At 41.6% G+C, this 25,185-nt stretch overlaps 1 protein-coding gene across 1 annotated transcript in view; it reads left to right on the plus strand.

The window, feature by feature from the left end:
* The window catches only part of Myo1d (myosin ID), a 307,929-nt gene that overhangs the window by 174,959 nt on the left and 107,785 nt on the right, over window positions 1-25,185 (plus strand). The window contains exons 17-20 of the mRNA XM_085695516.2: window positions 4,333-4,556; window positions 10,997-11,141; window positions 11,849-11,953; window positions 19,757-19,870. Coding sequence (XP_085551642.1) covers window positions 4,333-4,556; window positions 10,997-11,141; window positions 11,849-11,953; window positions 19,757-19,870 — 588 coding nt within the window. The remainder of the gene's footprint in view (window positions 1-4,332; window positions 4,557-10,996; window positions 11,142-11,848; window positions 11,954-19,756; window positions 19,871-25,185) is intronic.

A 25,185-nucleotide genomic window follows, 5' to 3' on the forward strand; every position in this document is an offset into this window, starting at 1 on the left:
GGTTCCCTTTGGGTTCTCTTGTTGTTTGAACCTTTCAGGCATGTGCAAACAAGTAGTAAGCATTTGATTATGGAATTTAACATTTAATCTTCTGCTTTCTAAATTCTGTCATCAAGTATAGTCCTCTACAGAGATAAACTTCATGTGACACTTAAGCAAACCCACAGTAGAACTGGAGAAGTGGCTCAGCAGTAAAGAACACTTCTTGCTCTTGCAGAGGACCCAGGTTCAGTTCCCAACACCCACGTGGTGGTTTACAATGTCTGTCACTTCAGTTCTGGGGCACCTGACACCCTCTTCTGACCTCCAAGGGTACCAAGCACACATGTGGTGTACACACTTGCAGGTCAAATGCAGGCAAACTCATAAAATGAATAAATCTAATTTCTTTTCTAAAATTAATAAAAAAGTTTGTACAACTTTAAACAGAGATGAAAAATGGAAAACTATTATACCTTAATCTTCTTTTTTGTTGTTTTTTGGTTGTTTGTTTGTTTTGATACGGAATTTCTCTGTGTAACCCTGACTGTCCTGGAGCTTATTCTGTAGAGCACCTCAAAAGCAGAGATTCGCCTGCCTCTGCCTCCAAAGGTACTGAGAATAAAGGTGTGCACCACCACATCTGGCCTACACTACAATTTTCATACTGCTAACTCTTAGAGGGAAAGTCAGCAGCAACCCCTCTACACAGACACATGAGCATTCATGGGACAGTCTTTTTCCCCCATGGGACAGTCTTAATGAGATGTTGTGTTTGCAAAGCAGGAACAATACACTTTCCAAGTAAATGTCATACTATAATTATGAGGGAAAATGCATGAGCTACTTTCTCCAAGGAGTCCTAAAAAATGTGTCTTCAATTTTGAAGCCAAACAGATACAACTTCATATTATAAACTTGCAGAAGTGTCATCCAGAAAAAAAGAAAAATTGGACCCAACTAGAAAAGGGCACCAAAAAAATCAATATATTCTTCAAAGAGAAAAATGAAGCATGGAGAAGTGCAGAGGGTCTTCTGAAAAGTCACGGCTGCTTTCAAAGGGTCAGCATTCACTATTAAAACAGAGCCAAGGAGAGCTTAGAACACCCAGCCCTCTACTGAGAGCCTTTCTTCCCAGTCGAGAAGAGTTGGCAGGACTTTCTGTCTTCCCTGCCTCTGGTATATCCAGAAGTGGGGTCTACTAGCAGTTATTGTTACTGAACCAAGAAATGCTCTCCAGATATGGAAAATGAATATCAAGCCTCGAGCCACATATCTCCCGACTTAGTAAAGTGTTTATTTCTGAAAGGTTACGAAAGACTATACCAACAGTGACCCAAAACCAAGACTCCCTTCCTGTCCTTGCTGGGCAGCTAGAAGACTGAGTACAGAATGCAAACTCTGGGTGCAGACTGCCTTGTAAATGGAAGCATGAAACCCAATAGCGCAGCACTATTTGAGTGTGGACAAAGGAATGTCTTACATTCGCTAAAGAGTTTTCAGGTCACATTGACATGTGACAGAAACAAAAATATCTGCATTTATAAGGAAAAAAAGTTGTGCAGCCCGCCAGTGACAGAATAGACTTTGAAGCAATCCTAGCAGCTATGCTTAGCAAACTCCGACAGTGACCAGGCACTGTCTCCCTGTCTCTATTCACCCTCACAGTACTGAGGAGGTAAACACCATTGCCACCTGCTCTTACAGATAAGAAGTCTATGTGCAGAAGAGACTTGCCCATGTCTGCTCAGCCGTTGTGAGTGCCCAGGCTTTGGACATGGTCAGTCTGTGCCCAGAGTGCACTGCCAGCTACTCTGCCCCTGCACCCCAAGAAGTAGACATTTTAAGCAACTGTTTTATACTTCCAAGGATAATAAAGAGAAACCTAGCAGCCACGTGGAAACTACTGCAGAGAAGGGAGCCAAGACAGAGAAAGAGAGAAGCTCAAGCATCAGTAAGCCAGTATGAAGAGTGGTTTGTAAAGCCACAGGACCGGAGCTGTGCAACAGCCAAAGGAGCGGGTCACGGGGAATACCCCAAGAAAAAGATTCTGTGGGTGAGCCTACCAGTCGGAAAAGACCATCACTGGTCATTTGATGGGCCTTTGATAGCATTTGGTAAAAGTTAACACAAGATGCACTAAAAAGGTTAAATCAGAGGTTTTAGAAATTTTACCCATAGTTCTAAACTATGAATAAAAGCAAATTCATGAGGTACTGGGAGAATAACCATACTCCCTTGTCTATTTTATAAGTCCATTTTATATATGTCATACATAATATAATGCAATACATGTCTGTGAATTATTCAGTGGGTAGTATATGTAGAAAAACTGATATGACAGCTGTTGAGATGCCAGAAGTATGAGTGGTGCTGAGAGAGTTTTCACAACTGGAACAGGACAGTATGTGTATATGATCTGCAGATATGACAATGGGTCCCAGAAGCAGCAGTTAAAATAGTTTATGGAGAATGAGCATGCAAGGTAGAGAAGCAAGGGCAGGTGTCAGGGAAAGGGCTACTGTCTTTTATTCTAAGCATTCTTATACTATTTTTTTTTCGACAATCCAAACCCTAGATAAACCAACAACACAAATGACCTTAAAGACTTGTTCTTAAAAAGAGCACCCCTGGAATGGTTTTAAAGAACCTAACCAAAATTGTTTAATAAAAAGCTTTATAAAATGCTTCTTGGAAATTAAAAGATTGGCTTTGTATGGAGAATGGGCACCAGGGAATCTTAATTTCTCCCCTCTGTAAAGCAAAGCCACAAACGGTATGAAACTTTAGTTTTGTCTAAGAAATTGAATCACACTCTTCCACCCTCTAATTGTGTTCCTTTGGTTTCTCAAGATACCAAAGAAGGGGCCTTTATTTTAGCACTTGGGTGGGGGCGGAGCACAGCCATCTGTACAGCACATTCAGCTACAGGAAGGAGCCGCAGGGACTAAAAAGGGCTGCTGCGCCGACGCCACGTGAGAGAACGAGATGGTTTTTATCGCCTCGTTGTCTTCCAGTGCTGTTGATACACGAACTCTAGATTCCCATCTCACGTTCACACACCCTGTTTCCCCTATGCGTTGCGGTTTTTCTTGACCCGTCAGGCTCCTTTGATAACCTCCTCCCATGTGGTATGCAAACGAATCTGCGTGCGCACACAGTGCCGCGGGCTGCAGAGGGAGAACACTGCCAGCGCACGAAGAACACTGGCAAACACTGAGTCTGCAGGAAGATGGACTCAAAACAACTAAATAAAAAAAAACAGTGCAAAGGTGTCTTAGGAGAATTTGGGGAGCACAGATGGGGATTCAAGAAGAAATACAGGAAACCTGAGAGAGACTGGAGAACACACTTGCAGGTTTTGGATTCAGGGTCGAAATCATTGTCCCTTTCAGGTCAGGGACGTGAAGGGGAATAAGACAAGTAGCCCAAGGACGGGACTGGGTGGTAAAGCAGAGCAGTGACTAGCAAGGGAGTTCCGGGGGTAGCATGTAGCAGAAAAAGTGGGTAGTCATTTGAGATCACAAAGACTCTGTAGCAGACAAGACCAGAAAAGGGAAACAGTGGAGAAGAAAGCAGACTTGGTGGTTGAGAGACTGTATAGGGCAAAAGCCCTTGGTCAAAGATTACATCAAATTCAGCTTTGCTCAAGAGATTATATTTGCTCAAGACAAAATAGGAATACCTGGATACAGGATCTTGAAAAAAAATAAGTATCTCTGATTTGATGCTTGGGCAAATTTGGCTTTTATATATTGCCTGATTAACTTCCGAGTTGCTGAAATATACAGTAAAACTTCATATGATGTTGATGATCTCTCTGGCCATTTCCCCCTAGAATATATTAAATTCTCAGGACTTTGTCTCGTGCCTGGAGAGAGTGGGAGCAAAGGCTTTGCGTAAGTAAATCCGGTTGCAAACCCAAAGTAGCATTCCACTTAGGAGTGGTGAGTGTGATCTGTGTGAAGCTCCATTTCCTGAAGCACTGTCGACTCTGACTCATCTTACTTGACTTCAGCTTTCCCAAAATATTTATCTATCTACAGATACTTGCATTTTGGTTTTCTTCATTTCGTGACAATAAAGTTAAAACTGCCTTAAATACCACACACACTTCTCTGTAGAATTATGAGCTGCTAGGTCCTGGTTGGGGAGAGGTGGGTAGAGTGACCATGATTCCCAGCGCCATCTATTGGCGGTAGGTGGGATCAGCAGACTTTGTCTTTGTTTCATTCACCAAGCAGGTTGCCAGGCCAGCTGGCTAAGCGGAGGAACCATCTGTAATGACAAAGTCACCTACTACTCTACTCAGTCAGCCAGCAACACTTTCGGTTTTCTTTCTCTGTCTTGAAGGTGTGGCGTGGCACCCTGGCCCGAATGCGGTACAAGAGGACCAAGGCAGCTCTGACAATAATCAGGTACTACCGGCGCTATAAAGTGAAGTCGTACATCGATGAGGTATCCAGACGCTTCCACGGGGTCAAGAACATGAGAGACTACGGGAAGCATGTGAAGTGGCCAACCCCACCAAAAGTCCTGCGCCGTTTCGAGGAGGCCCTGCAGTCGATTTTCAATAGGTAAAACCTTGGCAGGTGCCACATTCCTGTACAGTGCACACTCCTGAATCCTCGGCCGTGGCACTGGCTCAGCTCTTTGCTCTTGTGACATTTACCTCTCCCTCTATCTTGTGTTTGATCGATTTTGTTTTCAAAGGGCATCTGCTTACCTCTCTAAGTAATGGAACTGTACACGTGTTTTTCCTGTAGCACTTGACAGCGGCCATGCCACAACTCCTGGATCTAAGCCACATTCAAGATAAACTACCAGCATGCTGTCTCCCACTTCCTGTCATTAGCAAAAAACATAAATAACTTTCTTAGAATCAACACACATACTTCAAACTAGCAAGTCGCATTGATCCTATCAGAGCTGCAGCTCAGTCCAACTGTGCCTTAGACTCAGGAGCTCTTGAAGCCCTGATGCAGTAGGGTCCATTCTGTTTGATGGAGCTGAACATGGGGCCCAGGCCTTTAACGGTTTCCCAGTGGCTTTAAAGTGCAGCCAAGGGAGAAAACAACTATTTTAAGCCATGCTTCTTTTTTTTTTCTTAAATAAATACCCATGGAAAAATTTGGACCTTCTCAACTGATTTTTTTTATGACCTGCCCTGAATCTAAGATTGTCTTTGACTAAGCCCTTCCTCCTCATTTTGAGCTTATTTGTTAACAGTATGCATACAGCAGAGACAGTTGCCCCTGCAGTGTCTTCAGAGAATTCTCCAGGCCCCCTATAGACATTAGATTCTCAAACTTCTAACATAGTCCTTTCTTTGTTTTTCTTTCTTTCTTTCTTTCTTTCTTTCTTTCTTTCTTTCTTTTTTTCAGACAGGCTGTCTCAGTTATGTAATTCTGACTGTCCTGTATTTTCCTATATAAACCAGGCTGACTTCAAGCTCACAGAGATTCACCTGCTCCTGCCTCCCAAATGCTGGGATTAAAGGCATGTGACACCATGCCTACCCATGTTGTAGCACTTTAGTAGAACCAGTATTCTTTAAACCGTGTCTGCACTTCTATACATAATACAACCTAATTATTCTGTATATGGTTGTTATTGCTGTATTGTTTAGGGACTAATAAGACAGAAAATCTCTTCCGGTGTTCATCAGAGTTGCAGCCATTGTTGACACAACTCTACTAGCCATCTGCGGCCAGTTGAGCTCAAGGATCCGGATATGCAGTGCTGCTTATATCTAGTGCTGTCTTAACTATGATCATCTGGGGACATTAGCCAAACTAACAGATTCCAAGTGTAGTCATGTGATATGATTTCTTTTAAAATACACTACTTGATATTCTGAATGTAAAAGAACTACTTTTAATTGTATGCTGAATCAGACTTTCATCTTCATTAATAGGCTGTATCAAAAGATAGAGAAGTCACATGACAGGAAACTCATGAATATGCATCTTACTTATACTTTATAAAAACCATAAAATACAGAACTGTTGGTGCAGGCCCACAGCCGTAACTACTTAGGAGGTTGGAGTAGGAGGATCTCAAGTTCTTGGGTAAGTTAGACCCTGCCTGGAAAGGTAAAAAGAGAATTAGGGACATGGTTAGATGGTAGAGTGCTTGCCTAGCATGCACAAGGCCTAGATTCAGTAATAGAGTCCTCAGTGCTACAAAGTGAGGAGAGGCAGCAATGAAGAGGACAAACAATATAAAATTAGTGAAAGCAAAGGAAACAACTCTCAGTTGTCAGATACAACACTAAAAGTAACTTTGGGGGAAAAATTAGTTAACTCTGTGTGTGTGTGTGTGTGTGTGTGTGTGTGTGTGTGTAAGAGAGAGAGGAGAGAGAGAGAGAGAGAGAGAGAGAGAGAGAGAGAGAGAGAGAATACCTCCTATTCTCAGGCTAGCCTTTAATTTGCTATATAGTCAAGGTTGACCTTTACCATCTGATCTTCCTACCGCCCATTTCCAAGTGATGGGTTTGCAGGGGTGCATCATGATTTATGTGTTGCAGCCATCAACTGCCAATAACTCCTTACCTAAGGGTAGGGCCTCATGACCCCTCCCTCGTCCACGATGGAATATTGACTGGCTTGATCCTGTGCAAGTTCAAGTTCATAAATACAATGGCTCTCTCTTGTCCAGAATACAACATGTCACCGCATTCCTCATTCTTCAGCTCCTACGTTCTTTCCACCCCTTCTTCCATAGTGTTCCCTGAGCCTTGTGGGGAGGGAGGAACATAGATGTCATATTTAGGGCTGAGCATTCAATGTCACTTATTTTTATACCTTGGCCAGTTATAAATATCTGCATTAGCCACTGCCCGCTGCAAAAAGAAACTTTTCTGACCGAAGTTGAAAGCAAGACAAGTCTATAAGTATAAACGTATATTTAGAAAGCAATTTGACAGCATGACCATTTAGAAAAAGAACAATAGTCAGTTCCCCTCTGGGGCCTATTACCTCCCCAGCCACAGGCTTTTGACCAACTTTACAGTGGTACTCATAAATTCTCTCCTGTGGAGATTGCCTCAAATTTAGTCAGAAAGGGATTTGTTGTCTCCATAATAATCAATGCTAGTGGATTAGTGGGCACATCTTGCCTGGCAGGATAGTATTGTAGCATGGAGGTTCCCACACGGGGTAAGACCATTGATGTCTTTTTCTCCTCCAGTGGCCCGCATAGTACCTTCTAGCACTATAAAAGCCATCAGGGAGGAAGTTGCCCAGTCAGTTCCAAGCTCATTTCTCTATGTTCTGCAACCAGTGTATGCAGGGTCTTCAGCAGCAGGGTCACCAACTACTTATGGTGGGCAACCTTGAGAAACAGCAATAGCCTATGTTCTTGGTGGGGAGGGCTGGGACTCCTTGACGGAGAACTCATGGGGAGGTATCCCATACCTGGCACTGAGGTACCACTTCCTAATGCATGCCCTCTGTGAGTAGCGTTTCTACACCTACAGGGTACTTTCATCCAAACTCCCTTTTATTGTATTTTTTTAATCATCTTACAAAGTAGTACATTTCCATTACTCTTTTTTATATATCCTTAGTTTTTGTTGGCCCAGTCTGCTCTCCCATCCCCCATTTAAACCTTTTGCTCCCAGCGTGCCCCTCTTCTTTCATGTCTTATAGATTCCCCTACTCCTCTCTCCCCAGTAAAGTCTCTCCACCATAGTCTTTTCTGGCTTCCTGACCTCTACAGACATGCCTTGTTAAATATATAAAGCTAAGAATTTGAAATTAGGATCTAGATATGAAAAAGAACATGGATGTTTGCGTTTGTGAGTCTGTGTTCTCTCACTTGGTGTAATATTTTCCAGTTCCATCCATTTTCTTACAGATTTCATAATTTCATTTTTCTTTATAGTTGAATAAAATTCTGGTGTGTGTATGTGTGTGTGTGTGTGTGTATGTGTATGTGTGTATACATACCACATCTTCAGTATCCGTGAGTTGTTGGGCATCTAGGTAGATTCCATTTCCTGGCTGTTGTAAACACTGAACATGGATATGCAAGTATCTCTGTAATCAGATGTGGAGTCCTTTGGGTGTGTGCCCAGGAGTGATGCAGCTAGTTCATCTGGTAGTTCTAATTTGGAAAACTTCCACACTGATTTCCATAGTGGCCACACCAATTTATACCCCCTGTTTAATATTTGTGATGACTACAAATGATAGTGATTAATTTCACATTGTATCCTGGCCTAAAAAGGTCTCTTTTTTAGATTTTGATGTTTTACTTTAAGTCTAGAACTGATTAATTTGTATATAATTAAATTTGCTCATCTAGCAAATATTTACTGAACACCTGGTGTTTTGCAGGTACAAACCAGGCTTCAAGGGACACAGTTGGAAAGAATGGGAATGACAGTCCCAGCCTCCTCACAAGGGTCATAGTTGATGAATACATAAAAATACTGTTTGTTCTCTCCCCCCCCCACACTGAATGAATCTTGCCATTTGTATTCTTCTAGTCAGGCAAACCTTTTCTGTAAAGGGCCTGTAGTATTTTAGGCTATGCGGGCTACATATGGTCGCTCACATAGTCTTTGCTTTGTTAAACGTGTAAAAATGTAAAGACTTCTGAGCTCACAAGCAGAATAAAAACAGACCTTGAGCCAGATTTGAAACAAGCTGTAGTTTATGAACCCCTGATCTTGAATGTTTTATTCTGTGGGATTCTGTGAGATGTGTGTTAAGGGATTCCAGTGTTATTGTTGGGCTTGTTTTTGAGTTTCTAGAATCTCCATGTGTGTTAATTGTATTATTTTGTTTTCTGTGCTTTGTTTGTTTCATTTTGTTTGTTTTGAGAGAGGATCTCATATAACCTGAACTAGCCTTAAACTCGATTATGTAGCAAAGGATGACCTTGATCTTCTGATCCTCCTGCCTCTGCCTCCTAAGTACTGAAATGTGGACATGTGCCGTCAAGCCTCGTTCTTTCTAGTTGTGTTAGGATCATTCCTTTCCTCACAGTAACCTTTTGTGGCTGAGCCTGCTTTGTGCCCAGTTTTAGCCCTTTCCTGTCATTAGGCAAGTGATCTTTATGGCTGCCTACCTGAAGTTATGTATTGTGGCTTGTATGACTACTATTACTCTTCTAGCCTCTTGGCAAAGACCTCAGAGCAGTCTGTCTCATATGAGCACTGGTAGGCCATAAATGCTCAAGTGGGGGCAGGGTAGTGGGACACGGGGCATAACTCTCACTGTAGGGCTGAGTCTGTGTGTTTTCTTAGTGTTTTGTAATCTACCATGGTTGGCTGACTCCAACAGCCATGAACTCACTACAACCATCAGCTCCTGCCTTTGCTCCCAGTCCTACCGCTCAGGTCTCAAGGTCTTTTGGGTCTTGCCATAAAACCTATCCCTGCAAGTTCATCTCCCTGTATTAAGCACAGTGGTCCACACGGAACTGAACTTGCTTTGTGTCTGCCCGTCTTCACGGCCAGTGTGTTGACGTTTCCTGTTCCCATAGCTGTATAGGTTTTCTCTTATTCTTTCATTAGTCGCTTATTTAAGTGTACATTTTTATTTTAGTTGTAGCTTACTCTAGTATTCCATGGGAACATAGTTTAAGAATCATTGACCTTGACTATTCATTCAATTAAAGACAGTTCATTGTGCTTTTAGCCTCCTTGATTGGCACTACCATGGCAGAGAAAGAGAACAGACGTGTCGTGTGAGACAGAGTTGCTGCCAAGAGTATAAAATTCCTTTATTATTCTTCTCAGCCAGGAATATTCTTGGTTTATATTTGCAGATGCTGATTTCCAAAACAAAAACACTGGAGTCATCCTTAAACTTCCTCTGTCCCAACAATCAAATTCATCCACAAATACCATGGGCCTTCCACCAGAATGCATCTAGATCAACCCTTGTCTTTGCCTCCATCCCCAGCTCCCTGACCTGAGTCACATCCCTCTGCTGTGTGTTTTATCAAAGTAACCTCCTAACAGATCTTCTGGACCCTAGCCTATAGCAATGACAGTGATCCTATATGTGTCCGGTCATCCGGTCTCTGTGCAGAACCCTTCAGGGGTGCCTCACCTCATGAAGAGTAGAGATCAAAGTCCTGTTAATACCCTTGTGACTCTGTGGATTCATTTAGCCCTAGCTCGCCCTCTAACCTTTCTCTTCCTTTCCCTACCCATGCTGCTTCAGCTTCTCAGGATCCCAGACTTCCCCCATAACTCAGTAAGCAGGCCCTTCTCAGAGCCCTTCCACTACTGTGGTCCCTGCTGGCTATGCTCCCGCTCAACTGCCCATATGTCTGGCATCTTCCTGTATGCTTCTATTCATCTATCCTTACCAAAAAACCCTCTGTAGCCACCCATGTAAGCACCACCATACCCATACCTTCCTTCCGAGGCCCTCTCTGCCCTCTTCCCTTGTTCCTTTCCATAGTAGGTCTCCAATCTCCCTCACACACCCACATGTATTTTTTACTGTCTGTTACTCCTTAAAACACCTGGAAGAAAGTTCCTTGAACTGATTTACTTTTCAGTGCATCCCCTACATAGAGCAGGACCTGGACTTTCTCGGTGCCTAGGATACGGTTAGATGAATGATGAATCCACATTTCTGTGACCTTCAATTGACAGAGGTTGAGTGTCCTGTATTGAAACTACTTGGAACCAGAAGTGTGATTTTTAGACTGTTGAGGCCTTCAGTTTTACGCAGATCTTGTTGGTTGAGTGGTACTCGGGAAGTTTGGGACTTGAAGGTATTTAGGATATCTGGTTGTTTTGTACCCAACTAGTATTGTAAAAGCCAGAAGTCACTGAGTTCTGGTCACTTCAGAGCACACAGACAGTAATGTTGTTACAAAATTTCTATCTACAGAATACAGTTTTATCAACTTCTGTATATATTTTGTAATCATTTTTACCTTTTTTAGCATAATGTACAGTTATTTCCTGCTACTTAATGACAGCTTGAACTCTTTTGGGGAGTGAATGAGTGTCTAAGGCCTCTGTATCTTGTTTATTTGCTTATAGATGGAGAGCATCCCAACTCATCAAGACTATACCTGCTTCAGACCTTTCCCAAGTCAGGGCAAAGGTTGCAGCCATGGAAATGTTGAAAGGTCAAAGGGCAGACCTTGGGCTCCAGAGGGCCTGGGAAGGCAACTATCTTGCTTCGGTAAGTCCAGGTGAACAATGTGAATTCATGCAACTCTGCAAAGAATGTTTCCCTAAGAATCTACAGAAAAGAGGCTGGATGCTCGAGGCCTGGGTTCCAGCCCCAGCACTGTAAAACAAAATCAATACTTTACAGAGAGATGTTTTAAGAAACTAGATAGTTTCTCTGAGAGGTGCTAAATTAAAAGATTTTGTTGCTTTTAAATGTACAATACTTGATGTATCATCTGCTTAGAAGAGGGTTATAGCCACATATATTAGCATAGTCTATAACCTGACCCTTGACCTCCTCAACCTTCCCTTGAATTATTCAGCAACCATTTTTTTAAGACATGGTCTCTTTACATAGCTCTGACTGTCCTGTAATTTACTATGTAGACCAGACTTGGCCTCAGACTCACAGAGATCCACCTGCCTCTGCCTCCTGAGTGCTGGGATTAAAAGTGTGCACCACCATCCCCAGCTTCAGCAGCCATTGTTAATTACATCCTTTATATTATTTCCAGTGCTCCATTTCATCTTCTCTCTTGTTGCCTGTTTAAAGTTTTTAATGGGACCTTTGCTATGGTAACACCCTTTACGAGTCTAACCTCTGGGTGAGAGGGTGAAAGGAGTGCTGTGAAACTCTAGGTGTAGGTCTAGCACCATATACTGAGCCGTTGCCTTAGCACCTACAGTGAAGAACTCTCCTGTCCTTTGTTCTTTCAGAAGCCAGATACACCCCAGACCTCAGGCACGTTCGTGCCAGTCGCTAATGAACTGAAACGTAAGGACAAATATATGAACGTCCTCTTTTCCTGTCATGTCCGGAAGGTAAGATGTTCTTGAAAGTCTGTCTTGGAGGGAGAAGGCTGACTGAGAGGAAACACACGTATGGGCTGCAGTGAAAACTTGTATTCCCATGTAGCTGGGTGCAGCCCAGTGAGCTCTGCCCACCTGTGCTGCAGATATGTTTAAAAGACTAACATGACCATCTTAGAGTTAGGCTAATGAAGCTTTCCTGAGGGAAAGGTGTAGTCTCGCATAACTACTTTTTATTTTTTATTTTTGAGAGATCTTATGTAGCCAAGGCTGGCCTCAGAATCACTATGTAGGCAAGGGTAGGCTTGAACTCCTTCCTAATCTCCCTGCCTCTGCCTCTGCCTTTCCGGTGCTGTTTTCAGGTGTGTGCCACCACTCCCAGCTTGATCAGCATTTCTTTTTTAAACCAATTGTGTGCTTCGTTGAGGTTAGGGATTTATACTTTACTATGTGTGTGTCCTTCACAGCAACCACCTGTAAGCAGAGACTGTTCTTTTGCATCCTGGCTGCCTGAACCCAAATAATCACACAGAAACTGTATTAATTATAATAATTAACATTATTTGGCTGATGGCTCAAGCCTATTTCTAGCTAGCTCTTACATCTTAAATTAACCCATTTCTATTAATCTATATATTGCCACAAGGCTATGGCTTACTAATAAGGTTCTGGCATATTTCTCCTTCGGCAGCTACGTGGCATCTCTTTGACTTCGTCTACTCTCTCTACATATATATATGAATGTGTATATATGTGTGTTCAGATTTCCCACCTGGGCTTATTTGGCCCTGCTATAGATCAAAGCAGCTTCTGTATTAGACAATAGTAATAAAACATATTCACAGCATACAGAGGGGAATCCCACATCAACTACCAGTCTGCTTTTTATTTTTTACACAAGTGTCGTTGCTACTTTAAAAACTAGATATGGAGGGGATGGAGAGATGGCTCAGCAGTTTAAACACTTGCTGCTCTTCCAGAGAACCTGAGTTTGGTTCTCAGCATCTATGTAAAGCAGCTCAGCATCACCTGTAATTCCAACTTCAGGGACGTCTGATGCCACACTGGCCTTCATGGGCTCCTGCACTCATGCACACATACCATACGTGGACACGTATGCAGACACATAATTTTTTAATCTGAAAATAGGGAGAAGTTAGAGTAATTATAAAGAAGTTTGTAAAATAATCCCAATACAGTTCCATTATTGAAGTCATGCTATTGTAAATAATGGCAGCATGCAAAGAAGAAATTTTAAAAGTTAGCAAGGATCTCAGAACAAACACTTTGTTTCAAATCTTAAGAAAAATATTTAGTTCCAGTATATGATTTAGATCAGAGAAATGAAATATGGTTTTCCAGCTCCAAGTCTGGCACTTTGAAATATTGATGGTAAGGAGTGTTTGCAGGGATTTAGGGGAACACTATTGCCTGGAGTATAAGGTAGTTTTGAGTGGGCAATTGGACAGAGCTATCAAAATGTTAAATGTTCACACCTGATTACTCCAAAACTCCACAACTCAGATTCACCTTTCAAGTATATTTCTACGGATATGAGTTTTAGTAGAGGCCTGATAAAAGTTGGTTTAGTAAATTCTGACTGTACACAGTAAGATTACAGTGTGGTCGTTTTAAATAAACAGAGTGAGGATACACATGGGAAGAGAAGGGACAAGAAGTATCAAACGACAGTGTTTAAGATAGTGAATATCAGTAAGGAAGAAGCAAAGATCCCTGAAATACAAGAAGAGGTGAGATGAGCTGGGATGTAGCAGTGGCAGAGGACTAAGCTCAGTGTGTGCAAGGCTGCATTCCATTCCCCACACCACAGAAGAAATGGGGGCAAAGAGAGTGGTCCCATTAGACAGCCAGTGTCCCAGGGCAGTCCATGGATAAGCCCAATGGACTCCCTAACTAAAAAAAAACAGCTGAGAATTGGGAAGGACTAAGACAGACCTCCAGAGGAGACGTGGAGTAGAACAGAGTAGAAGAAAGGGAAGGCTTGGGGCTGGAGAGATGGCTCAGAGGTTAAGAGCACTGCCTGCTCTTCCAAAGGTCCTGAGTTCAATTCCCAGCAACCACATGGTGGCTCACAACCATCTGTAAAGGGGTCTGGCGCCCTCTTCTGGCCTGCAGGCATACACGCAGACAGAATATTGTATACATAATAAATAAATAAATATTAAAAAAAAAAAAAGAAAGGGAAGGCTGCAGGAAAAGGATTCCTGGGATCTTTAGAAGGTCTGGTTCAGACATCAGGTATACTGCTCAGACATGTACAGAAGGAAACCACTATAGGTTGGGCAAGGACTACCACCCCCAAAGGGGAGGAGGTCACAGTGCTGGTGCTCAGTTAGGTCCCACAGAGCCTGAACTCTGCATCCAGACTGGAGACCTCAGGAGCACCAGAGAGAGCATTGACAAGGACCTGCAGCAGTACGGAAAACGATTAGCCCTTCCTGTCTCTAGAGCAAACCTGAAAAGCTCTTCTGGAAAGGGTCAAAGGTCTCTAAGTGGCCTAATACCACATGAGAAAAAGTTCAAAAGCTTTTATAGAAATATCCAGCATTCAGAGGTAAAAGTCAGAGTGCACGACATACATCAACAAGCTTACAAACAAGACCTTGAATTCATAAAGAAATGAAAACTCAGTCATCCAAAAACGACACAGACCAGATCATTAACTCAATTATTGACATTTTATTTTATATATTCTGAAAGCTAGAGGAAAGATTGGACATGTTTAATAAATACCTTGAAGACTTTTAAATGACTTACAGTTGAACTTACAAACATAAAAAATATGAAAGAAAAATGCAGTCAATAGAATTAACAGTAGATTAAATCTTGAAGGAAAAAGATTAGTGGGTTTGGACTGAAATGGCTCAGCTAGGAAAGGTGTTTGCTGCCCAGTCCTGGTGTCTTGTGAGTTCGATCCCTGAAACTCAAGTAAAGGTGAAAGGAGATAAAGGACTCCACAGAGATGTCCTCCAACGCCCACATGTGCACCTTTGGCTCAGGCACACACAATAAAAATAGACTGACAATTTCTTTAAATGAAAACTCAGTGAATTTGAAGAGATAGCAATAAAACTACCCAAAACTAAGCATGCATAAAACAACAAGATGCACTCCAAATAAAGTATAAAAAAAAAAGATCATACAGCTATCTGTCTTCATGTGGCACCCATGTAAATAGACTTGAAGACCCTGGTGCTGTCTTTAACAAAAGAGAGAGCGAGAGAGGGAGGGAGGGAGGGAGGAATGGAGGGAGGGAAGGAGGGGGGTAGGGAGGATATTAAAAAGGAAGGGAGGGGGATCTGAAGTATTAAAGTAAGAGCAGTTAACCTAGAATTGAATGCCCAGTAAATATATCATGAAGAACTACAGTGACAAAGACTTTTCCAGGAACATCTGAAGGTGAGTGCTGAGGAAGAGTTAGAAGACATGTTCGAGCAGGAAGGAGAAAAGAAAATGTATAAGGTTTTGTGCACTGCATAGAGTAGAATAGTATCAGTAGAAAATTATGGGGCTGGAGAGATGGCTCAGTAGTTAAGAGCACCGGCTTCTCTTCCAGAGGTCCTGAGTTCAATTCCCAGCACCCACATGGCAGTTCATAACTGTCTATAAATGTAGTTCCTTGCAAGCCAATGGCCTCTTCTGGCGTGTAGACATACATGCAGAAAAATATCATGTGCATAAATATATAAATAAATCTATTTAGAAAGAAAGGAAGGAAAGAAAAGAAAGAGAAAGAAAGAAAGAAGGAAAGAAAGAAAGAAAGAAAGAAAGAAAGAAAGAAAGAAAGAAAAGAAAAGAAAGAAAATCACACGTAACTGTGTTGTATAAATCCTGGCAAAACCAAAAGAGTAACAAAGCTAGTTGTTGCTAAGAAGTCAAGAAAGATACAGGGGCTGGAGAGATGGCTCCCTGGTTAAAGAGCACTGCTACTCTTCCAGGACCAGAGTTCATTCCCATGGTGGTGGCTTACAACTGCCTGTAAGTCCAGTTCCAGGGTAACCAGAGCCCTCTTCTGACAGCCATGGACACCAGACATATATTAGATGCACATACATGCATGCAGGTAAAACACACATATGCATAAAATAAATCTTAGAAAAGAAAAAAATTGACAGTTGAGAATGTGGGGCTTAGTGGTAGGAAAAATGGAGAATTGTGGTTCTGGAAGCAAAGGATAAACAGGACAAATAAATAAGCTGAAAGATGGTAAATTTAGACCTAACCCTATTGACCATCATATTAAATGTCAACAGTCTGGATACCACAATTAAAAGAAAATGTTGTGCCCTCTTGCCCCATGGAAGCTTTCACCGTCTGGGAAGCTCTCCAAACCTCCAAGATTCGTGGAGGTTCCATTACGTAGGCAGAATTATTTAAATCACGGTTGGCTGCTAATTAGTTTAGTCCCTAGCCTTAGCCTTTCTCTTCTCTCCGGTGTGGTTGGGGAGGAGAGATACTGAATGGAAGTTCGGCCTTCTAATTGTGCCTTGGTCTTGGCAACCAGCCTCGATGATTCCTATTCAAGGGCTTCGTGAACTCTGTATTGGGAGCCAGGAACAACAATGCAAGTTGAATATTCCGAACCTGAAATGTTGTGAAGTCTGAACATCTTGAGTTCTGGCATGACATTCAGAATGTTTCAGGTTCTGCAGTGTCATGGTCAGCGTTTGAACATTCTATGAACAACAGGGCAGCAGACTTAGAAAGTTTGCAATGTCATCAACTGGTCTCTACTCCAGACTCTAGTTCTGAACTCTGAAATTCAGGAACTCGGTTTTATTAAATACACCTAGGGCTAATGACACAATCAGAAGAAGACTTGCTATCCAGATGTACACACTCACACAAAAAGTTTCAGTCATATTTCCTGTTTGTGGATACAACACAGGAATGCACCTGTACCCACTACCTAGGAAGTGAGGTTATACCCACTCCCATTTCTGATAGCATGGTATCTGGCAGTCAGAATAGTTGGAGAGTCCGGTGGTTCTGAGAATTTGGCCATCTGTAGAAAAGCCTGGTGCGATGCCCCTCATTCCAGGGAGGACAGTTTAATGCCTGACTTTCCACCCTGGTGCTGATGAGTAAAAACTGAAGAATTCTTGCTGATGGTCCTGTATTTCTAAGTTTAATATAAAATACCCTTCTTCATGCTTGCTCAGATAATGTCCTCTGTAGAATCTTTCAGTCCTGAAGGTACAGCAAGGCAAACTTGATACACTTCCAAAAAGACCTCCTCTTCATGCTCTGATTATTTTGAAGCAGGTGCTTTCCATTAACAACAGTTATAAAGTGTTCTTTAAGTTGAGAGCCTACCGCATAGAGCTCCTCTCTCCACTCTGCTTGCTCTGCTCTGCCTCTGGAGCAGCTTATCTCCGACCCCCTGTGGAAACAACTGAACCTGTGAGCAGCTGCCTTGAAGTGCTTCCAGAAAGCAGAAGGAAAAAACCCAGGGGGTTTTTCCTGGGGTGAGGATTTTAACTTTGGGTCCAAGAAATAAAGTGAAGTCTTATCTAATTCTGAGTCTGCAATCCAGCTTTGCTGTTACTTTGAGAAAATAAATATGAAATAAAAAAGCGTTCCCATTCTGTAATGGTGTTAAGCAAGAATTCTCCTATGTATGTTGAATGTTTTCCTTCCTGTGTCGATAGAGCCACATTAAGCAATCTACAGCTTTTTTTGCTGTTAGACATGATGTCTTTCTCACTTACCTGATCCAAGTTTTAAGATGATTTGAGTTGCTGAAACAGAAGGTAAATATTTGTTAGTCTCTGTAGAAACTGCATTCTGTTCATATAAAATATTTCTGAACAGCTTCAGTACAATTTCTGCTTTGAGGGTTTCTTTCCTTCTTTTTGGATTAACTCATATAATATCAAAAGAACATGTAGCCTTTTTGTATCAACAAGATCAAATGATCTTGTCAGATCGGGTCACAGGGTTTTAAAATTATATTCTTTTGTACCTCATTTGTTTGTTCTTCCATATGATTCCATGAAGATGAGGGTATTATTTCTACCTTTTATTCAGGTTCTATGCTAGATGTTCTCTGTTCTGCATAGTACAAGGTTGATGAAAATGACGATGAATGTTCTACAAACTGGCTTCCATAGAACCAGTGTTTTGTTGAATATTAATAGGTATTTGTTTTAAAAAGGATTACGTAGATTAAATGTACTGTGGCAATGCTGGGCTAAGCATACTGTTTAAATGCAAAAGTCTCGGAACCTCTAATAACTTTCTAGGCTGTGGATATCCTAGTGGGAGCTGTCGTTTGCAGTGTTTAGCCAGCCAGCCAGACCATGAAACCCTTTCTTTCACAAAGTTCTGCATAAAGCCAGTGCTGTGCAGAACAGCTAAGTGGATCTCCACACTTGGTGCTTCAGACCCTCTCGGAAGTGCCAGTTGTCTGTCCTGGCAGAAACAGGTGCTGTGCAAAGTTATCCTCCGAGAACACAAACTATACGCATATCACATAGATTCTATTTTTATCATAGGCACAACTTTCTGTCATGTTGAAGACTGAAAATATGCTTTTATTATATAATAAATGTTTAGAGAATTGACTAATGGCTAAAACCAAGGCAAAGGGGATAAGGTAAATTTCCATGTCAAGGTTGAATTTTACTTTGGTACTTTTTCTATCTGTAGTGCCCTGCCCTGCCCTGCCTGTCTGAGTACAGCTGTCTGAACCCCTCACTTCTTTTTAGGTATCTTAGAAATAAGAATTGGGGGTGTGTGCAAAGAATGTAGAGAATTTGTATGAATGCCAGGATGACATGGTGTATCACAGTATGCCTTCCGTCGGGGTAGAGGCCTCTTGTGCTTGTTTTGTTTTGTCTACTTGCCTTTCTCAATCAGTAAGAAGCTTGACATTGTAGAGGTTTAGAAAAATGTTGGAGCTGGAGAGATAGCTCAGAGGTTAAGAGCGTATACTGATGTTGAAAAGGATCCAGGCTCAGTTCCTAACACCCATATCATTCAGCTCACAGCTGCCTGTACCTCCAATTCCAGATCAACACTCTCTGGCCTTCAAGGGCCCTTGCATCCACATGGTGCACATAAACTCATGCAGACACACATGCATACGTTAAAAAAAATGAATAAATAAATAAATTTGGTTTTAAATGTTAATCCAGGTACCTAGGTTAAAATATTATTTGAACTCTCCTAACAAATAACTAGCCACAATTTGTACAATGTGCCATGGTTAATTTTATCTCATGGGGAAACAAATTATCTGTAAATTAGGGCATTCTCTGACCCTCTATCTAGTAAAGTAGCACTCAGCAGAAACGTGTATATATTTTCATAATGTCATTTTTTCTTCTTCATATTTTTATTTTCATTTATTGCTTATTGTTCTCATCCCCAAATACTATTCTTAGGTTCTTATGATAGCCCAGGGTTTCAGGCATAAATGATACCAATTGGATTATTTGTTAATTACTGAGTTAAACTAGTTCTTTATTTGTTCTAGATAAAAGTCCCTTATCAGACAGTAGATTCCCAGAACCTTTTCTCCCTGTCTGTGGGTAGTTGTATTCACTTCCTTGAAGGGGTCTGCAGTTCATATTTCTAGTCCCCAAATTCTACATTTGCTGTGTTTTCCCTGTTAAGCATTGTATTGTCAAACTCTACACACCTGGAAATTACTATTCCTTTGAAATAGAGCCATCCATGGTGACCTTCTAGTGAGATTTCCCCTCCATGCTCAGCCACCTCTGAACCTAGGTATTTCCAAACACGACTTTTTTATGAACTACTATGGCTTATTGGTTTGTTTTCTTACAGGTGAATCGATTTAGTAAGGTAGAAGACAGAGCAATTTTTGTCACTGACCGTCACCTTTATAAAATGGACCCCACTAAGCAGTACAAAGTGATGAAGACTATCCCTCTGTATAATGTAAGTATACATCAAATAAAGGCTCCTATTTCATAGACAGAGGCTGATGGGCTAAGCACGCAACCTCTGTGGCTTTGGGGATCCCATGTCTTCCTGGAATCTTACACCAATTTTGTATTGTACCAAAGCACAGTTTTCTATAAAAGGATTCAAAGTTTCTGATAAAGTAACTAAAAAAAATTTAAGGCTAAATGCAATGGTTCTGCGCTAAGCATAGTGGCACAAGCCTTTAATCTCAGTACTCTGGAGGCAGAAGCAGATGAATCACTGTGAGTTCGAGGCCAGTCAGGCCTACAAAGTAAGTTCCAGTACAGCCAAAGCTGCTACACAGAGGAACCCTGCCTCAAAAACCACACACACATACACCCAGAGAAGTTGTTCTGGGTTCAGAGTTTCCGATAGAGTAACTAAAGCATTTTTTTAACAGCAGTTCTCTGTGACATCTATTTCTACCGTAACATATTGTTCAAATGTGCTTGTCCTTATACATGATGCCTTTTCTTATTTGCTTTCATAATAATGTGTGTCCGTGTGGGTACACATGTGGGCAGGGGTGCATGTGAAAGTCAGGTGTTGTTCCACAGGAACCATTGAGAGTTTCACTGACCTAGAGCTTACCAAGTAGGCTGGGCTGACTGACTAGTGAGCCCCCGGGATCCTCCTGCCTCCACTTCCCCAGTGCTGGGATTATAAATGCTCACCACTGTGCCCAGCTTCTGTATGTGGGCTCTGGAGCTTGAACTCAGGTCTGTATGCTTGTATGGTAGGCACTGTACTGACTGAGCTGTCCCCAGCTCTACTTTTATAAAAGTTTTATGGATATGGAGTCAAGTAGAAAAACAGTAAGAAATTACGTTGTGGAAACATTACTACTTTTACTTATTCTCTCTCTCTCTCTAACTAACTACTAAGCCCTCTCCCCAGCCCCAACTACTACTATTTTAAATATAAGATTTGTGTAGCTCCTATAAGTCAGTTTTTACCAATATATTTTACAACATTAATTTATTGGTTGTATAATTTCTGATCTGAGTCCACTCTGTAGCTCCCTATTATACATAGGCTTTCAAATCTATAATCACTTTGATCTGAAACATGAAATTTGTTGGTTATCTTCCTGAATCTCAATATGAAATTTCATTTTTTGTTGTTGTTGTTTTTGAGACAGGGTCTTACTTGTCTTAAACTTGTGAGTTGATATGATCCTTCAGGGTAGCCAGTACCACAAGTGTACACCACCACATCTGGCTCAGATTTTTTTTTCCTGTTTAACAGTGTTAGTTTTACATGTGTCTGTTCTGATTCTGTAGAAAACTTTTACTAGACTACTGGGTCTTCTCTTCTGTGGGACAATTTTTCTGTCCACTAGTTCTTAAATAGAGAGTCTGTATTTACACAGTGCTAGGGTCTGTGAGGAGTATTACTAAAGATTATTTTAAGTCCCGTTGGTTCCCGGAAAAAGAAATAGGTAGCATATTGTTTTATGGCTTCATTTTATGCCTTCTGAGCTCCTTTGGTAAGGGACAAAAGAGACCAAGCGTTCCTGGCTGAGCTGAATGACTCCTGCGTTTATGAATAGCCGGTGTCATTGGAGTTGGGATTTGACTTACTGCGGTGCCCTTCCATCTCGCCCCCACCGTACCACACACATACACCTCATTTCTTTTCAATAGAAAGGCCAATGGACTGAAGCTAAGAAAAGACTTTAGATGGTATATAACCTTCTTAGCCAAGACCTGCAATCTTATATATCAGCCACAATTTAAGCCTAACAGCTTGCAGACTTAGAGTAGGAGGAAGAGGAGGGCAGACGAGGGAGAAAATTATACTTGTCAAAGTCTAAGGAAGTATGAAGCCAAACAAAAATAAATCATGGTATGGGATTTATTTCTTTGCCTTTATTCCTGTTAAAGGGAACCCATCAAGGTCATGATATAAATTCAAAAAATAGTTAAACAACTCTTTAAACTGAATTTTTTTATTTTTAGAGTTTTTATGTATGCGTATGCATGTGTATCTTTGTATGAATGTGTGCATATGCATAGATGGTGTCCACAGAGTTCAGGAAGGGAGTTGTGTGCCACCCGATGTGAGTGTTCAGATCTTTAAGAGCGGTATGTGCTCTTAACCACAGAACTGTCTCTCTAGCCCCCATCTTCCTTTTTGCATTGACTGTAAATAAACACTGTAAAACACGTTTACAATTATAGTCATTTCCCATAAACATTGTCAGTGGAGCTAACAACGTGGTGTCATAAAGACTGATGACATTTAACTTCTCTGAGGGATGGATCCCCGGTGTTGCAGATGTCCTCAGGGGTCCACCCATGTCACTTTATATCCCCATGCCATTTTTGCACGCGCCATCCCAATTTCCAGCAGCCTTCATCTTTCTCAAGACTCTGCCTCAGCTGGAGCCCCTGCTCCCTCACATAGATGGAAATGCAGTGAGCAATGGGCGTGGGGGTGTTCTACCCCGGCTCCATTTCTCATTACCAGGATCAGAGCTTTTCCGCAGGCGTAGCTGCCTCTCTTCTGACCCAGGCCCTCTTCCTCGCCGTTGTCTGTGGCCTCCCAGATCAACCTTGCTTGCTCATCAGTCTTTGCTTCTGAGAGGAACTAACTTCAGAATGATGGAATGGCTGCCTCCTCCAAAGCTGGGTACAAAGGGGGACCTCCAAACGTAGCATCCAGTTTTGTTTTATTTTTGGTCTTGAAGTAAATATGGCAAAATGTTAAGCCTGAGTAACTTATTGTCTTTAGGTTGTTCACGTTCTAGCTCTCTTACATGGGGGCCTTTGACTACTTCAGTTTTAAAATATTTTTAAATGCTTTTGGGGCTATATATGTTCGTATTTAAGAATGGTTTGAGCTGAATTTTACTTTTTATGTGATACTAGCCTTGTTTTAATTTCTGTCGTGAAATCCTCTTATAGCCATATGTCGTTTAGTGGTGGTGTTTCACAGATGGTGATTTATGGTGTTTGAGTGTGTGTGTTCCACGAGGAAGAGATTTCATCTCCCCATTGCTCGTTAGTGTCACACCTACCACAAATTCGGTGCTCCACATGTCTTTTTCTGGTTTCTGTACCATGGTCTATCAGTCTACTGGTTTTCCTTGTACCAATTACTATTCTTACTACAGTTGGGCACAGTTTTATGAATTCTAAGATTGCAGTAATTTCCCAGGTCCCTTCCTTTCAAGTTCATACCATATGGCTAGGGTTGTGTCTCAATAGTAAAGTCCTTGACATATGAGAGGCCTAGATTGATCCACGGCACTGCAAATCAATACAGAATTCATCCCATTTCAACCTAACTCTCGTTCACCACACCACAGGAAGAGAGAGGAGTTGAGGCTGGTGACACAGGGAAGCTTGTCAGGAGGGACACAGACACTCACATGCAGTCTCAGGAATAGCCTGTTGATTCTGCTCTACTCCTTGGGAACCACTTCTGTCTCTCCAGTTGGACCTTCTCTAGAATGTCATGTGTCAGCACCATGTAGTATGGAGACTTTTCAGATTGGCTTCTTTCACTTGGCAATAAGCATTTAAGGCTCCCTGTGTCTTTCTGTGGCTGGTGGCTCCTATTTTTTTATTATTGTCTTAGGTAAGGGTTTTCTGTTGCTGTGAAGAGACACCATGACCATGGCAACTCTTATAAAGAAAGCTTTTAATTGGAGTGACTCGCTTACCGTTCCAGAGGTTCCGTCCATTATCGTCGTGATGGGGAGCATGGAGGTGTGCAGGCAGACATAGTGCTGGAGCTGAGAGTGCTGCATCTTGCAGGCAACAGGAATTCAGCTGGTCAGTATCCTAAGTATAGGAAGCCTCAAAGCCCATCCCCACAGGGACACACTTCCCCCAACAAGGCCACACCCACTCCAACAAAGTCACCGCTCCTAATAGTTCTACTCCCTTTGGGGGCCATTTTCTTTCTAACCACCACATGTATATTCTATTATTTGTAGATCTCACAATGTGTTTTTGCATTTACTATCTTGACACAGTTGAATAGAAACCTAGGAGTGCACTTATTCAGTCACAGATAAGACTCGGTTTAGCTTTGTCAGAACTGCCAGTTTTCTCCCAACATGGCTGTACCATTTTGTATTCTAAGCAGAATGAGGGTACCTATTTCTTCACATTCTCACTGTTCGATATTTCACCCATTCTAATAATGTATAGCTATATAATGTATTTTTATTACCCTAAAATATATAGTTCAGTATTCACTGAGTCTCTATCTTTAACCACAAGAACTATTCTCTGTTGGTTTATATTAAAGTGGTAAAGACTTTTTTGTATATAAACTTAAGCAAATTTATTTAAAGATACATTTGGCTTCTTTCCCCTCTCTGAGTAGCAAGCACTGTACACCTATTTGTCATTTAACAGTGGTTCTGGTCAATCATCCCAGGAAAGATAAAAATAGGACATCATGGCAAATCCTCTAGAATATTTTCAGCAAATGCTGTCCCTGCAATGACATAGTAGTAAAAGTGATCGGTGAGAGAAGCATTTAAATTGCAGGCGACTCCTTTAGTAGCTAAGTGGTTTGTATGTACAACACTGCAGGCATGGGTTAGAGTTTCAGCCTGCTGCAATCTGTGCTGCTATCAAGTCGGTGTCTTCCCTCACAGGCACTTTCCTATATCATATTTGCATATTGTGCTTTCAGATTAGAGCGTTAGTTCCAATGCATTTGTCCAAAAAGGTTCAGATTTTTGCAAGGGACAGTACAGTCAGGATTTGAGGATTTTGTGAACCTGAGAGGCTTGTGGTTGCTGCTATTTGATAGGAGAACAAAGGAAAGATATTACATTACCTGCATAATTAGCGATGCTGTGTCCAATGCTTTGATCACCACCTCCGCCACTGAGAATTATCCTGGGAAATCATGGTTAAGTTGATGGAAAAGATTGCTCTCCATGGCTAGGGCATGTTGTTTAAGTAAATAAATAAATGCTTCTGCCATTCAGGTTCATGTAGACACTGGTGCATGCAAACCAGTGCTCGGGAAGGAGGTTGCCTAGATTAGGCGTAATTTACATAAGCATTAAATCTGCCTGCTGCTTTTAAATAAACTGAAACCCTTAGCCCAAGTGCCACTGGAATTCTCTCACCCTCCTTTTGTTGGTGAATGTTAGTTTTGCCTGGTGAATTAGTCTGAAAATGTTTGAATCTGCCCATTAATGTTGTTTTGATATAGACCCTTTTATCAGTATAGGCTTGAGGGTTAAGGAAGTAGCCAATTAATTACGCTCATCCCTCCTTTGGTTCTGTGTGAAATGCAAAACAAACAGGGAAGAG

This window comes from Myodes glareolus, chromosome 9, assembly GCF_982192425.1.
Source record: "Myodes glareolus chromosome 9, mMyoGla1.1, whole genome shotgun sequence".
NCBI lineage: Eukaryota > Metazoa > Chordata > Mammalia > Rodentia > Cricetidae > Myodes > Myodes glareolus.